Source organism: Apteryx rowi, unplaced genomic scaffold (assembly GCF_003343035.1).
Source record: "Apteryx rowi isolate R43461 unplaced genomic scaffold, aptRow1 scaffold_577, whole genome shotgun sequence".
In the NCBI taxonomy this organism is placed as follows: Eukaryota; Metazoa; Chordata; class Aves; order Apterygiformes; family Apterygidae; genus Apteryx; species Apteryx rowi.
This window is the reverse complement of record NW_020450846.1, coordinates 234,506-247,999: the sequence shown is the minus strand read 5'-3', so window position 1 is coordinate 247,999 and position 13,494 is coordinate 234,506. Positions and strand designations below refer to the sequence as shown.

At 53.2% G+C, this 13,494-nt stretch overlaps 1 protein-coding gene across 1 annotated transcript in view; it reads right to left on the bottom strand.

Annotated features, from left to right (window-relative positions):
- PAX7 (paired box 7) overlaps positions 1-11,715 on the bottom strand; it is a 106,194-nt gene extending 94,479 nt beyond the window's left edge. The window contains exons 1-3 of the mRNA XM_026082432.1: positions 11,485-11,715; positions 10,683-10,812; positions 9,586-9,714 (exon numbers count right to left, since the gene is read on the bottom strand). Coding sequence (XP_025938217.1) covers positions 9,586-9,714; positions 10,683-10,812; positions 11,485-11,622 — 397 coding nt within the window. The 5' untranslated portion in view covers positions 11,623-11,715. The remainder of the gene's footprint in view (positions 1-9,585; positions 9,715-10,682; positions 10,813-11,484) is intronic.
- Positions 11,716-13,494: the final 1,779 nt, after the last annotated feature.

Here is a 13,494-nt window from a genome sequence, read left to right as displayed (position 1 = left end):
AGAAAAACATTTGTTTAAACCCCAAACTTTTCTGCTCCTTTTGCTGGAGTTTCAGGAATGGAAATTGCAGCTTACCCGCTGCGAGCATATTCAACCGCACACACAAGGGAGAGTTTGTGGTTGGAATGAGATTAAGGAGAAAACTCCAGGATAAAGAAACAGAGCAACAAGGTACAAACCAAATATTCACATTCTCCAAAAAAAAAAAAAAAAAAGCTTCAAATAGCTCAATTTGCTGCTATTTAGCATCAAACAGTCATCTTTTCGAGAAGCGGGGAGTGTACTGGAAAGAATTTAAACGAATTAAGTTACTGCACAGAAATAATGAATCCCTCTAGAAAATGCCAGCGTTTCACTAACCGCGTGCATGTTTACACACACACACACACACATATATATATATATTCCTTTAAAATCACCAGCAGCTCCGACTATCTGCCCTCTCTTGGATAATTTACAATATACAAAGGTTGGTGCTATTAATCCCTTCCCCCCCCAACCCCCCATTCCTATTCATGTCAATGTTTCTTTCTTTTTTTTCCAGCAATCAAATGTGTTGGAAACAATGTCCCGAATTTAAACATGACTGTCCCCTGTATATCCCTTGACATCTAACTGTCCTTTGTACATTCACCCTCTCTTCTTAAAGACGCTTATACATTAAAAGATGCAAAATAATGCCCCCACTGGATCTTTAAAGGCCAACGCTGGACTCTAGCTGGACTGATCAATCTTCTAAAAAATCTCCCTAGAAAGTTGTTTAACAGCGGGAAGTTTCCCAGTCGGTTTAAGGAACCTTCCTTCTAACTTCGGGAAAGGCGAAAAATCACCCGAGTATTTCTGCTCCTCTTGCAGGGAAGTTGCTCAGAAGCAGCTTCTGCTGGAGCAACCTTGTTGAGCCAACTTTCCTTTCTCTCCTTTAATTCCCAATAAACATGCAAATCAATTCGTCCCCATAACGCGAACAAAAAGGGGGGCGGGGGGGGTTGTACGAAATTGCGGTCATCTCGGACTTGCCTCCACTCGCGACCGGGACTCCCCCCCCCCCTTTTCCGCGCCGGGCGCCGCTCCCCGCGGGGCCCCCTYGCCCGCCGGGCACTGCCACCTCCTCGGGGCGAAGCAGCGCGGCGCGGAGCCCGCAGCTTCCTAAACTCGCTTCTTCCCCCCCCCTCCCTTCTCCCCCTCGCTTAAAGAAGCCACCGGGTCACTTTGATCTGCGGGCTCCGGGGGCTCCGCACAAAGGCGGCAGTGAAGGCTGAAGGCTGCCGAGCGTCCTCCTCCCCCCAACCGCGGCACCTCAGCCGCCGGCGGAGCCTGCGAGCCGCCGTGCCCTCGGCCCCGCTCGCCAGGGTCAGGCAAAGTGCTTCCTTCCAATTTTAGCAACAGCAACAAAAAACAGAGAAGAGTGAAAACCAAGAAGGGCTTCCTCCCTCTCCGAGAGAGCCCGGGGCGCAGGCGACAGCCGGCTCCGAGGGGAGAGCGCGGATAAAAATAGTTCGCTCTTCCCGCCGCCCCGCCAGGCTCCCCAAAGCTCCCTCCGCACCGCACCGCGGCTGCGGAGCGGCCCCCGGGCAGCCGCGGACCCTCCAGCGCCGGGAAACAGCCCCCCTCTTTGCACGCCGGCTTTTTTCCTCCCAAAGACGTTTTTTTTTGCCTTGGGCAGCGTTTCCCGGGCAGGTGGAGGTGCAAAGAACACCGAGGAACAACCCTCCGCTTACTGCGCGACCTCCTCCACTCCCTTGCCCTCTCCGCATGGAAAGGGGGGGGGAAAGCTACAGGCAGGAGGACTTGGCGGAGGAGGAACTGTTATTTCATTTTCTTCCAAGCTAGCCCTTTCCCTCGTCCTCCTTGCTTGAAGCCCCCCAAAAAAAAGCCAGGGAAGGCGGGAGCCCCAAAGCTGCGCGGCCCGAGCAGCCTGGCCGGGCTGACAGTCACGCGTGAAATGGGTGAGCTAAGATGTCACCCCAGCTGTACGGTTCATGAATGAGCAACCCCCTTCCCCTCTCCCTCCCCGTATAGGTATATAKAGAGAGATAGAGCTATATTTCATGAATGAGCAGGAGCGGGTCCTCCCCGCCACGCACCCCCCGCTTCTTCGGCTGTCCCTGCAGAGCCCATGAACAGAAGCGGCCCTTTGCCACAATTCATCGCAGGACGCGGAGCCATCCAAGCAAGTAATATGTAGCCTCAGATCTAGCGTGTCCCACAAGACAGAGCGCCTGCTAATTAATAGACAGCGATTCCTGCGAGCGGCCCTAGCAGTCTGTAATATGATGAACTTCCTTTGTACCGGTGTCACCACAAATGTTTCTGATAAGGAAAAGCATCCAAGGATCAAAGACTATAAGCTTCTCAATTTCCTCAAGCTGCCTCTACTTTTCCTCACCTACTTCTTCTCCCCCCCCGTTTCGGTCCCTCCACCGAGGTGCGATTCGCTCTCTCCTTTTTGGCACCTCTAAGGTCCGCCGAGGCGCACGGGTCGCTCCCGGCTCTCGGAATAACTCTCTTATTCATCGCACCTTCAGCTCCCGTTTCCAACGGCTCTAATTCTCGGCTCGCTCCCTCCCCCGCATCCCCTCATCTCTCCCCCACTTCTCCCCAACTCCGGATGACAAATGTCTTTATAAACAGGCATTAGCTGACATCTAATTTCTTTTGTGGCGGGAGCACGCGAAGCGCAGCGCAGCAGCGAACCCGCCCGAGCCGGTGCCGTCCCCGAGCGCCTCGCAGCCGCAGCGGCTTTGGGGGAGGCGATGCCGGCTCACCCGCACCTGCGCCTCCCTGCTCGCGAGTTTGGTTTTGGGGGGTTTGGGGGTTTGTTTTCGGGCTGATCAGACACCTCTCGGCCACCTGGGCCCGCTGGTTTCGCCACCGAGGCACCTGGAGCTTTTTAAAGCGCCTCCGAGGGGGGACCAGTGCCGGGCGGCCAGGGCAGCGAGGAGCCGCGGTGGGCACGGCCGGAAAGGAGCCGCTCTGAAGCGGGGAAGGCAGTTTTCCCTTTCCCCATCCTCATCCCTTCCCCGGCCTGGCATCCACCGGCAGCCCCGAAGCATCTCCGCACCCCGAAAAGGACCGAAGGGCAGCTCAAATGAAAAAGCAAAAGACATTGGGGGGGGGGGGAAGGGAGGGAAGAAGGGGGATGTGGCAGCTGATTGAAATGGGCTTCTTTTTTTTGTAGTAAAGAAAAACAGTCTCTCGATAAATATATATATCATGTCCAAAGCTCAGGTCTTAAGAAGGTCCCTTATTTGCTTATTTCTTTTGTAGCAAACGTAATTTTCAGAAAGATATCTCCCCCCCACCCCCCCGCCTTACCCTAATGCTCGAGTAAGTACCTTACAGCTTTAAGGCTAGTGTTATATATGCTTTAAAATCCTGCCATGTAAATTCCACTGAAAAATTTGGAAAGCTTCTCGGGGGGGGGGGCACGAGGAGGGGGAGGGGGAGAAAGGGGAGGTTAATCCGGGTTTAATGCTATGATGCAGTCACAGGACCAGGGCTAGGCTGATTGTGTTATCTCTTCCCAACATTTGGGTCTCCCATATTTCACCCAGCCAAATAGCTGCGAGAAAAAAGTGCGTATGGAGGCACTCCTGACGCCTCAGGAAAATATGTTATTAATATCTAAATAACTTCCCAATACTGTCTCTAAATCTCCCCTTCACCACTCCAGATGATGAATTCGTTTGAAGTGTTCTCCCGTCTCATCTTTTCAGTGTCTCTCTCTCTCTCCCCTTTTTATAACCAGGCTTATTTCAAACTGGTAAATATCTAATTCCTTTAACCACACTGCACACACGTCGCTCCCCTCTCTTATATACAATTCCCATTTAGAGAGATCCATATATATAAATATATATATACATACACACACTATAGAATAAAGCCCAACCTAGCCCTAAACTAGTTCTTAAAATCATTGGGGGGGTTAAGAGCGGGTTGTTTTTTTTTTGGGGGGGGGGTCCATTTGTTTCAGGACAATCCCCCCCMCACACACACACACCTGGATCACACGTATTTGCCTTACAGTCTTCCTGCCGTTTAATTCAATCTGTGCCTTCCCTCTCTCTTACCCCAATTACGAGCAAGACGTCGGCTTAGAAAATAGACCTTACCGTTTCCTTCCTCTTCTGCTCTATCACGGAATCTATCTCCCACACTCAATTACGAATCACAAAATACCTACTTCCTACCCTATAATATAATCTACCCTCCACCTTCAAACCAGGGACTAGCACCGTCTGCCTTGTATTTCCTTTCTCTTCCTGCTGCATTAGCGAGCTGAACCCCGGGCACCCCACCTGCCAGCCGGCACTCCCGATAGGAATAGTCGCCTTATATTTTTTCCTGCTCTATAATTGAACCTATTCTCCCCACCCACCGCCAAAAAGAAGGGAGGGGGGGAGCAGCGGAAAAAGGAAAAACAAACAAACCCTGGATCAGAAACATCCCCCTTATATTATTGCACTTCCTACTGTATAATTGAACCTCTCTCCCCGCATCCTTGTCTTAAGTTTGTTTTTTAAAGTGTCTTGTATTAGATTATACTCGTTTATTCCCCCCTCCAACCTTATCTCTCCTCCTCTCTTCTCTCCTTCCCGTCACACTTGATTTAGGAAGGAGTTTATCTTGCAAACATTTGCCTACTTTGTTTATGTAGACCAGGTTCTGCAGCTACTTGTTCCCAAAAGCCACTGTTTGCCTTTGTAATTGTTATCTGTGTTTATTGTTGTACCTCATTTGTCTCAGCTTTTTTTGCGACATGTAAGCTCCGTGTGTGCTCGCATACGGCCCCCCCTCCTCCCTCCCGTTTTTTTTTTTTTTCCCTTTTCCTTCCCTCTCCTCTCGCTCGCTCTCCTCTCTCCCTCAAATATGCACGGAAGAGCTGAGCCTAAAGCCAATGAATTGCTTGACACCACCCTATCTCCTTCCTGCCCCCCATTATTAGAGCTGATCCCACTCAGAACACTCACAAATCCCGCCTGGTCTCTGTTTGATTAGATTGCCAACCTTTCGTAATCCCTTSATTTGATGAAGTGTCTATCCCCCCCCCCCATTTCCCTTCTAAACATACATTGACAGAGAAAGCGCTTGTTGGTTTTAAATCAATGCAGATTGTTTGCTGATAAATCGACCTGATTCCCCCCCCCCGGTCCTCTGCCCTCCCCAGCTCCGACTCGGGGGAACAAAGCCGCTTCCCAGGTGTGCGAGCAGAAAAGGCGGCGGAGGGGAGAAGGGCCCGGGGTGGGGTGTGGGGGGGTCCCCCCTCTTTCTCCTCATTCATCCGCTCCCCCGAGCCTAATTAAATTTGGCAGGACCTGGTACACGCAGCCAAACCAGCTTCCTACGGCCTCAAGCCCCCGGAAAAAAATAATAAATAAAAAATACACGAGTGGCAATGACGGCGACCAAATTAAATTGTTACCGCCTCGGCTTGGAAGCGGCCAAACATTCACACCCCCTCGCTGCTGTTCACACCTGGGCACGTTTCCCTCTCCCCGCCCCCAAGAACGATAATAATAATAGTAAGAATAATAATAATAAAAATCCTTTGCCGTTCGCGGCTTTCCGACCTCCTCGCCACCCCGCGCAATATTTACACGCGGGCGCGGGGCGGGTGTTTTTAAGCCGCTTCTCGCACCGAGGGAGCGCGGAGAAACGGAGCGGGGAAGCACGCAGCCGCGCGTGGGAACCCGCCGAGCTGGACTTAACCCCCCCCCCCCCCACACACACACCTCTCCTGCCTGCAGCGCCGGGCACCTTCCCCAAAACCCCTTCGCTTTGGGGTGTGGGGGGGGGTCCCAATCCCCCCCCCCCACCCGCCGCTGCCCCGAGCACCGCGGCTCTGCCCGCATCCTGCCCCGTCCGCCGTGCGGGAGGCAGCAACGCTCCCCTCCCACGCGTGACCCTCCCTAAGAAACCCCAATAGTCATCATAAATAACAACAACAAAAATAATAATAACTCGGTCTTAACAAGGATAAAAAAAAATAAAGTGAAGCCTCATGAATATACGCCCAGGGCTAGCTGGAGTGAGCCGTTTAAAGATGAAAGTGCAAAGAAATAAAGGCTCAATTTAATCTGCCTTAAAACCCTTCAACTTAACGTTTGTGCTTGGAACTCAGAGAGTGAGTACTGATTGGGGATAAATACATTTCTTAGCATGCCTTGGAGCTATTACACCCTTCTCCAACACAGCTCCCTATTCAACAGCCACAGTTTTCATTACCAGCTCTAATAAGTCTTAACATTATTAAATGCCAAGCAGACGATAGAAAGAAACAGGCGCAGGGTGGAATCTTTCTTTAGCACTTAAAAAGAGAGAGCATTTAGGGCTGTCTTCCTCCGGCTCCCCGCAAGGAGAGCCCACAAATGGAGCAAAGGCGTTTGTCAAGAGGAAAAAGACCAAAACAAAGTTTTCCCCTTTCCTCCCTTGCCACTCTGCCCCCCCGTCCGCAATCCTAATGAAAATGCATTAAAAAAAAAAAAATTACACACCCACGCTGTAAAAGGCAGAGCTGGTGCAGCAGAGCTCAAAGGCGAGTAGAACAAGTGTCAGGAATGCGCTGGTATTTTTATTTTATGGAACCGCCGCCCGCTGTCCCAGGAAAGCGATGCCGGCGGTGGGGAAGCGGGAGGTGAGAGCTCCAAGGAATATTGCTATTCCCGAGCAAAAAAAAATCGGAGAGGCAGAACACGCAGCGCGCACACACACCCCGCTGCCTGCAAGYGTTTTACAACTTAAGAGCGGTCATTAGTTACCTTAATGGGGGCTATTAAAACTTCTCCAGACGTAAAAATATACGTCGATAGCTTTTTTTTTTTTTTTTGGTGAAATTACACGAGATCCTTTCAGGATCGCGGCCAGCCCTAACTGCAGCAGATCAAATCCTGGAAGGAAACGGGCTTCCCGTTGCCGCGCGGTCCCTGCCGTTCCCTAACGAATCGCGCTTGCCCGACTCCACTATTCCTGCTTGCTGCTACTTTTACCCCCCGCCAAAGACTTTCCAGACGCTTTTTTCTGTTATCTACAGAGTCAGGGCAGAGTTGCGGGGGAGGGAAAAAACAAAAAAAAACCCAAACCCCCATAAACAGCGATTTCTCTCCAGGGCTGCGGAGAGCGCGGCGGTCGCGGTGCGCCCGTAGGTACCGCGGCGCTCCGCGGGCTCCGGCCTCAGGAAATTGCCCAAATTAGCACTCGATTCAAAACGGACTGGTTTCATAAAGAAATGGGGAATCGCGTTTTATTTGTCCATGATATTAGCCATGAAGAAATAGCCCGGGTTTTGTTTCCCTTATTGACASGCGCTTCTGCATATTATTAAGGAATAAAAAGCCTCCGGCGACTTCATCCTTTTTTTTTTGTTTTTTTTTGGGGGGTGAGGAGGGAAAAGACGCGTGGGCAGGGGAAAAAGTCATTTTTGCAGTTTAAAAAATATATATTTTTTTTTCCAAGCGGCGAGCCCCAGATAAAATAAAACCGAAAAACAAAATCTCCCCCCCCCAACAAAAAAGAAATCCCAACCTGATGCGGGGGGAGCTGTTCTTAGGCACAATGGACCTGATTTGCAAATGAGCATTGCCTATTTCCAAATCACAAGAAACATTTTGCAACGTCCAACGGCTATCCTTTTTCCAACAGACGGTCCTATAATATTACAAAACTATCTAACAGCAGGGAGTTTTGAATAATTTATCTCCCTTTCTTCCCTTCCTTGGCCCTTTGTCCAAACTTTTTCTCCTCCTTGCAGAATTTTGAATGAGAATAGACAAGCCCTCCCTCCCCCATCCCTTTACTCCATTTTTAAGGCAGCCTAGGGTTTTTCCCCCTTTTTTCCCCTTTCTTTTTTTTTCTTTCTTTTTTTTTCCTTCTACTGTTTGCTTTTGTGGTCAGGAATCTTTTGCTTATAAAGCTTCAATAGACTTGAAGGTCTTTGTAAGTGAAGTTCATCTTCAAGGTTGGAAAAAAAAAAGGTGGGGATCGGATCCTTAAAGAAACCCCCTTTGTGCACCTTCATCTGAAACTTAGAGTCATGTTTGAAGCTTTTCTCGGCCCCTATTTTACCCTGCCCCCGAAAACCAAATTCACCGCACTTCAATATTGCGAGTTTCTCGCTTTGTTCCGAATCGGGGAAACTTTGCGGCTAGGCAGAAACTTTGTCGGTGATCTCCCCCTGCTTCCCGCACAGCGATTTGGGGCTGTTTCCGTCTAAAAAACAAACTTCTGTTCTACTCCTCGGCCCGATACCGGCATTATCGCAAATCCTCCGAAGGAACCGAAAATCCGCACGGTTCAAAGCCAGCACAAGAACGGCAGTCCTGAGCAATCGCCATTTTGCAGTAAATTTTGCGATAAGAAGATAGGGAAACCCCATTCCTTCCCCGGGACTTCTAAAATTGCCGTTTCCCCCCTCAGAAAAGTGCCGAGTTCTTCGACACGAGGAAATAACGATTTTCTGCCTAAACCGATGCAGCAGCTCCTCCATCCCGTTCCTTACAACATCCCTGTGTTTGCACATGCCTTCATTAATAAACCTTAAATATGTCCCCTAAAAATGCCATCTCTCCCCACCTTTTTTTTTTGGGGGGGGGAGGGAGAAGGAATCATTGCAAGAAGTTGATTTAACAGGGAAAGAAATGCAAAGGTTGAAGTCTGCAGGCGACTCTTCCCTCCCAAACTCCCAGGTACGGTCACCGCGGCGACCCCCCGGTTTTCCAGCCCTCCCTCGCCCGTTTTAAGCGTTTCTCCTCCCCCAGAGCTTTCCGAAAAGGGAATTAGAGGCGTTGTAACGGCCCCCGGGCCGCTCGGCGAGCATCTCCGGGGGCGCCGCCGCCTTTCGCAAAGTTTTCTCCGTTCCTCCCGCGAGAGGAAGCTGCAAACTGCGGGCGATGCCAGCGGGGATCCCCTAGGCTCGTCCCCACCGCCAGCCTTTCCGCACCCGGCTTATTTATTATTATTATTATTTTCTTTAGGAGGGCAGCTGCGCTGCTGCTCGGGGGCGAGCACTGCCGCCCCCCCCCCCCCCCCCCCCCCCCCCACACGTGCAACCTGCCCCACTCCATTCCCCTTCGTTTTCGCTCATTAACGCCGTCGCTGATTGGTTTCTGCTGTTTGTTCCCCGGGGGCGAGCACTGCCGCCCCCCCCCCCCGCCCACCGCGCTCGGCACCGGGGGCTTTCGCCGGCGCCGCAGCGCAGCGCAGCGCAGATCCCGGCCTCTCTAATTGATATTGATTGGCCAAATCGGTCAACTGTCAGCCGGAGTTTCAGGGGACCACTTAGAGAGCGGGAGAGAAATCTGTTTAACAAATTCATTTAGGAATCGGCGATTCCTCCCCCAGCCACCTCCGCTCCCTTCTGCCTTCTCCCCCCCCCCTCCTCTTCCCCAAGTCCTTTATAAATAATTGATCCAGAGTGACTGCAAGCAAAACGCCACCGAGTCGCCCGGGGATGGGGATGGGGCCGGGAGAGCAGCACCCCCCGCCGCTTCGCACCTCGCTCTGCCCCCTTGGCTCGCACATTTGGGGGAAGGACGAAGGAAAGCGGCCCCGGAGCCGCCCCCCCCCCCCGCCCCCGGCCGCCTTTACCTTTGTCGCCCAGGATGCCGTCTATGCTGTGCTTGGCTTTTTTCTCCCCGTCTTCCTCCTTCTTGTCGCAATCCTCCTCTTCCTCTTTCTTCCCGAATTTGATTCGTAGCACACGGCTAATCGAACTCACTAAACCTCAGACAGTCAAAGGCAGAAAGGCAAGTATAAGCTGCCTGGGAAAGCGGCGGCGGACGCGGGGCAGGCGGCCCTGCCCGCCGGGGGSGCAGGCACCCCCCRGCCCGGGGGGACACGCCGAGAGCCCCCTACTTCTGCCCCGCCACGGCCCGGCGACACCCCGAGCTGGGCGCACTCGCCCCCCAGCACAGAGCTGTGCACTCTTCCCCCCCCCCCCAGGGGCTTGTGCTCACCCAGCCTCGCAACATCACCCCCAAAGAGGTGCCCCCCCCCCCGGGTCACGCACCCAGTGCTACTGCCCCGCTTTTTTAGCAGGGCAAAGTTTTCCCCCAATCCCTTGACTTGCACCCCAACGCTAAACCCGAGCTCAGACTCCTCGCAGGGGCAGAGCTTTGGGGCGAGAWGCGCCCCGCGGGGGAGGCAGAGCCAACGGGGCGCAGGCCCCCAAACAGAAGGAGCCAGGACCAAAAAAACCCCAAACCCCTCCTAAACAGACCCTACGTGCAGCCCTACATGGCCATTTTGGGGGTGCAGGATCGCTTTGCATATGCGGGGGGGGGAGAAATCCCCGTCTGTGCAGCCCCCCGGGCACCCACCACCGAGCGAGGCCAGGTTGAAAGGCCGCACGGGGCGGGGAGCAGCCGGGGCCCCCCCTAAAACCCGGCTTACGGGTCTCGCCAAGGCGAGACCCCCCCCTGCTTTCGAGGGAGCCGCGATAAGTTGGGGGAAATTGCTTTGCTCGTGTGTTTGTTTTTGCAGCAGACCGCAGGGCTGCGCGGCCAGGGCGCAGGAACGCTCCTCACCTCGCCGCTTGGGGTTTACCCCCCCCCCCCTTCAGACAAGGGCTCAAAGGATGTTTGTAGCCCCTGGAAATGTGTTTGGTGTCAAGCGTGCGGCGGCTGGAGATAATCATTTCCCTCCATCTTTCCCGGGGCGGGTTTCTTGCCAAGCAGCCTTCTCACCTGAGGGAACCGTGCTCCTGTCACAGTGCCCGTCCTTGAGCAGCCTGTCTCGGATCTCCCAGCTAAACATCCCGGGGTTCTCGCGCTTATATTCCTCTATTTTCTTTTCCACGTCGGGAGTTGCAACCTGCTTTTGGGATCAACGGGCGTCAATGCGTTGCCCGCGTGTGCATGTGCAGAGAAAGGGAAGGGGAGAGAGAAAAAGCACTTTTAATTTAAAAAAGAACCCGAGGCATCGCTCAATTCAATCCTATTCACCCTGGCTGCTAATTTGGGGGCCGAGAATGGCATTTGCAGGGGCAGGAGGGGGAAGAAAATAAACGCGCTCCTGTGCCCCCAAATCGAAGCGGAGCCCTTGCAGAGGGGGAAGCAAGGAAAGCGGCAGGGCTGGATTTATCCCGAGGGAGGCCGGAGGCCGGGAGGGGGCACAAGGGATGCTTTTCGGGGGGTTATATACGCCCGATTTATTATTCCCTGAAACTCCAACCGGCTCGCCGCCTCCCGACACACCGGCAACCGAAGCAAATGCCTAAATGCGCGCCACTTGTTGCATATGGAAAATCGCTCTAATTTATTCATAGCCTTCAACTCGGCACCGTTTTCTACCCATTTGCGTCTGCAAACGGCAGCTTTATTAAAGCCCCTTCCCCTCCTTCACTCCATATTCGCTTCATAATCCCCCCCACACCCCCCAAAAATAAAAAGAAACCTAATGCATTTTAATAAGGGAGGGGAGGGCACCGCTGTTTGCGAGGGGGGGGGGGAAGGGGGCCGGGGGCGAGGGCGGCCCTTGCTCACTCACCCTGGGCTTGCTGCCGCCGATGGCTCCGGGCCGGATGGAGCCCGTCTCCTGGTACCTGCAGAGGATTTTGGAGACGCAGCCGTGGGAGACCCGCAGCTGCCGGGAGATCACGCAGGGCCGGATCCCGTGGTGCGCCATCTCCACGATTTTGTGGCGGATGTGGTTGGGCAGCGGCCGCCCGTTGATGAACACCCCGCCGAGCTGGTTGACTCTGCCCTGGCCCAGCGGAGTGGAAACTGCAAGCCGGAGCGGGGAAGGGGGGGAAAAAGTTGAGAAGGGGCAAAAGCCGGCAAAAGGGGGTCCCCAGTGCACCCCTGCCACCCATCGCATCGCGCCCGCCTACATCGGGCGCCCCGTTTCTCTCCGGGAATTTGCACCTGAATTCCAGGAGGACCCGACCCCCCATCCCGTAACATCTCACATTTATCCCGGTTTCTGCTTTAGGCATCTGTGCCCAGACCCGCACCCGGCGCCCTCCGAGCCGCTCGCATTAGGGGAAACGCTTTTTCGATCGACACACTCAAAAAATAAAATAGCTCAAGGCCCCCGCTGCCCCGTCACCCTGTTCTCTTCCGAGGGGACCGCTATATTTGTTCCTTCTTTTTCCCCCCGGGCATTTCATACCCAGGTTTTAAATCACAGCTGACCTCTGAAACACGGCAAGATTCAAAACTGCAATTGCGAAGCAGGAAAAAAAGTTTCCAAGCGCACTCCAGCGCGCTAGCTCCAGATTACGGGCAGGGCCGGGCGAGGCGGTTTTTTATTTTCAAACAAACTTTTGGAAATAACCTCTTTAAATACCCTCGAGGTTTTTTCTTTTCTCTTTTGGGGGCTCGGGGGAAGGCGCGATGTGCACAGTCCGGCCGGGGATTTGGCGGTGTGGGAGCRGCCGCGGCTCCGCGCCGCCCCAGCGCCTTGCGCTGCGCGGACGGTCCCTCCCGCAGCGGGAGCCACCGGCTCTCTAATCCCCAGCTCGCATCCCCAATTTGTTTAATATCTCGCAATGTAGATCTTGCAGATTAATACGATTTCACAGACTCAAAATTAAAAAGGAAAAAAAAAAGAAGGAAGAAGCGGGGGGAAGAACTCAGCTGCATAATTTGCAGAAAGGCTGGAGGGGGTGAGGGACAGCTAAGGCGAGGGGTTGATTTTCTCTATACAAAGAAAAGTCGATTCCAGAAATTGCCTCGCAATTTAATAAGAATCATGCACTACTAATTCAAAGTCACTTGGCCAGCACTCCCTGGCTGTATCATTATCGACAGATAACACTCGAGTGGCCAATTTTACATTCAAGAGGTACTAAAATCACCGGCCGCTCTCTTTTCATTATTCCCAGTCATGTTGTGCAAATATTGTTGTAATCCTTTGATCCTTTCCCTTGCCGTCTGTTTTACTTCATTTGCTACAGAAAAGCACTTCAGCAAATCCCCCTAGCTTGTATGTTTTGCAGCCTGCGTGGTTTTCCACAGGTTTGAGTTTCGCCACTTGATCACGGTCTGCATGAAATTCGCTTGTTTAATAAATGCGAGGAGAAGGGTCCTACTCTAATTTTGCCTTTTTTTTTTTTTTTCCAGCAGCCTGGGCAGAAATAACAACGCGGGTGCCGGTGCCGGGCGCGCACAACGGGGAAAGCAGATGACTCGGGAAGTTAATGCCGCGGCGGCGCTGCGAGGTGGGCATGACACTTCGCGAGGTGACAGCGTCGCAGGGGCCCGCCGGAGCTCGGAAGTCCCCGACGGCACAGCAAGAGGCCCCCTCCTTCCCCTCGCCGTCCCCGACCGAGGACACCTCGGTCGCCTGCGGCCGGCCGGGCGCGCATCTGCTCCCACGGAGAGCAGATGCCGCTGTGGCTTCCTCGGGAAAAGTTAGAAACAATAAGTTTGGTGGGTTTTTTTTTCCCCCCCTCATCTTCGGGGCTGGGTCGGGGGAAATGCAGACGTTTGGCGGGGAGGAAAAAACACGAGAACCTCCCCGAAAATGTCAGCAAGCTGCATATAACTAAAAAAA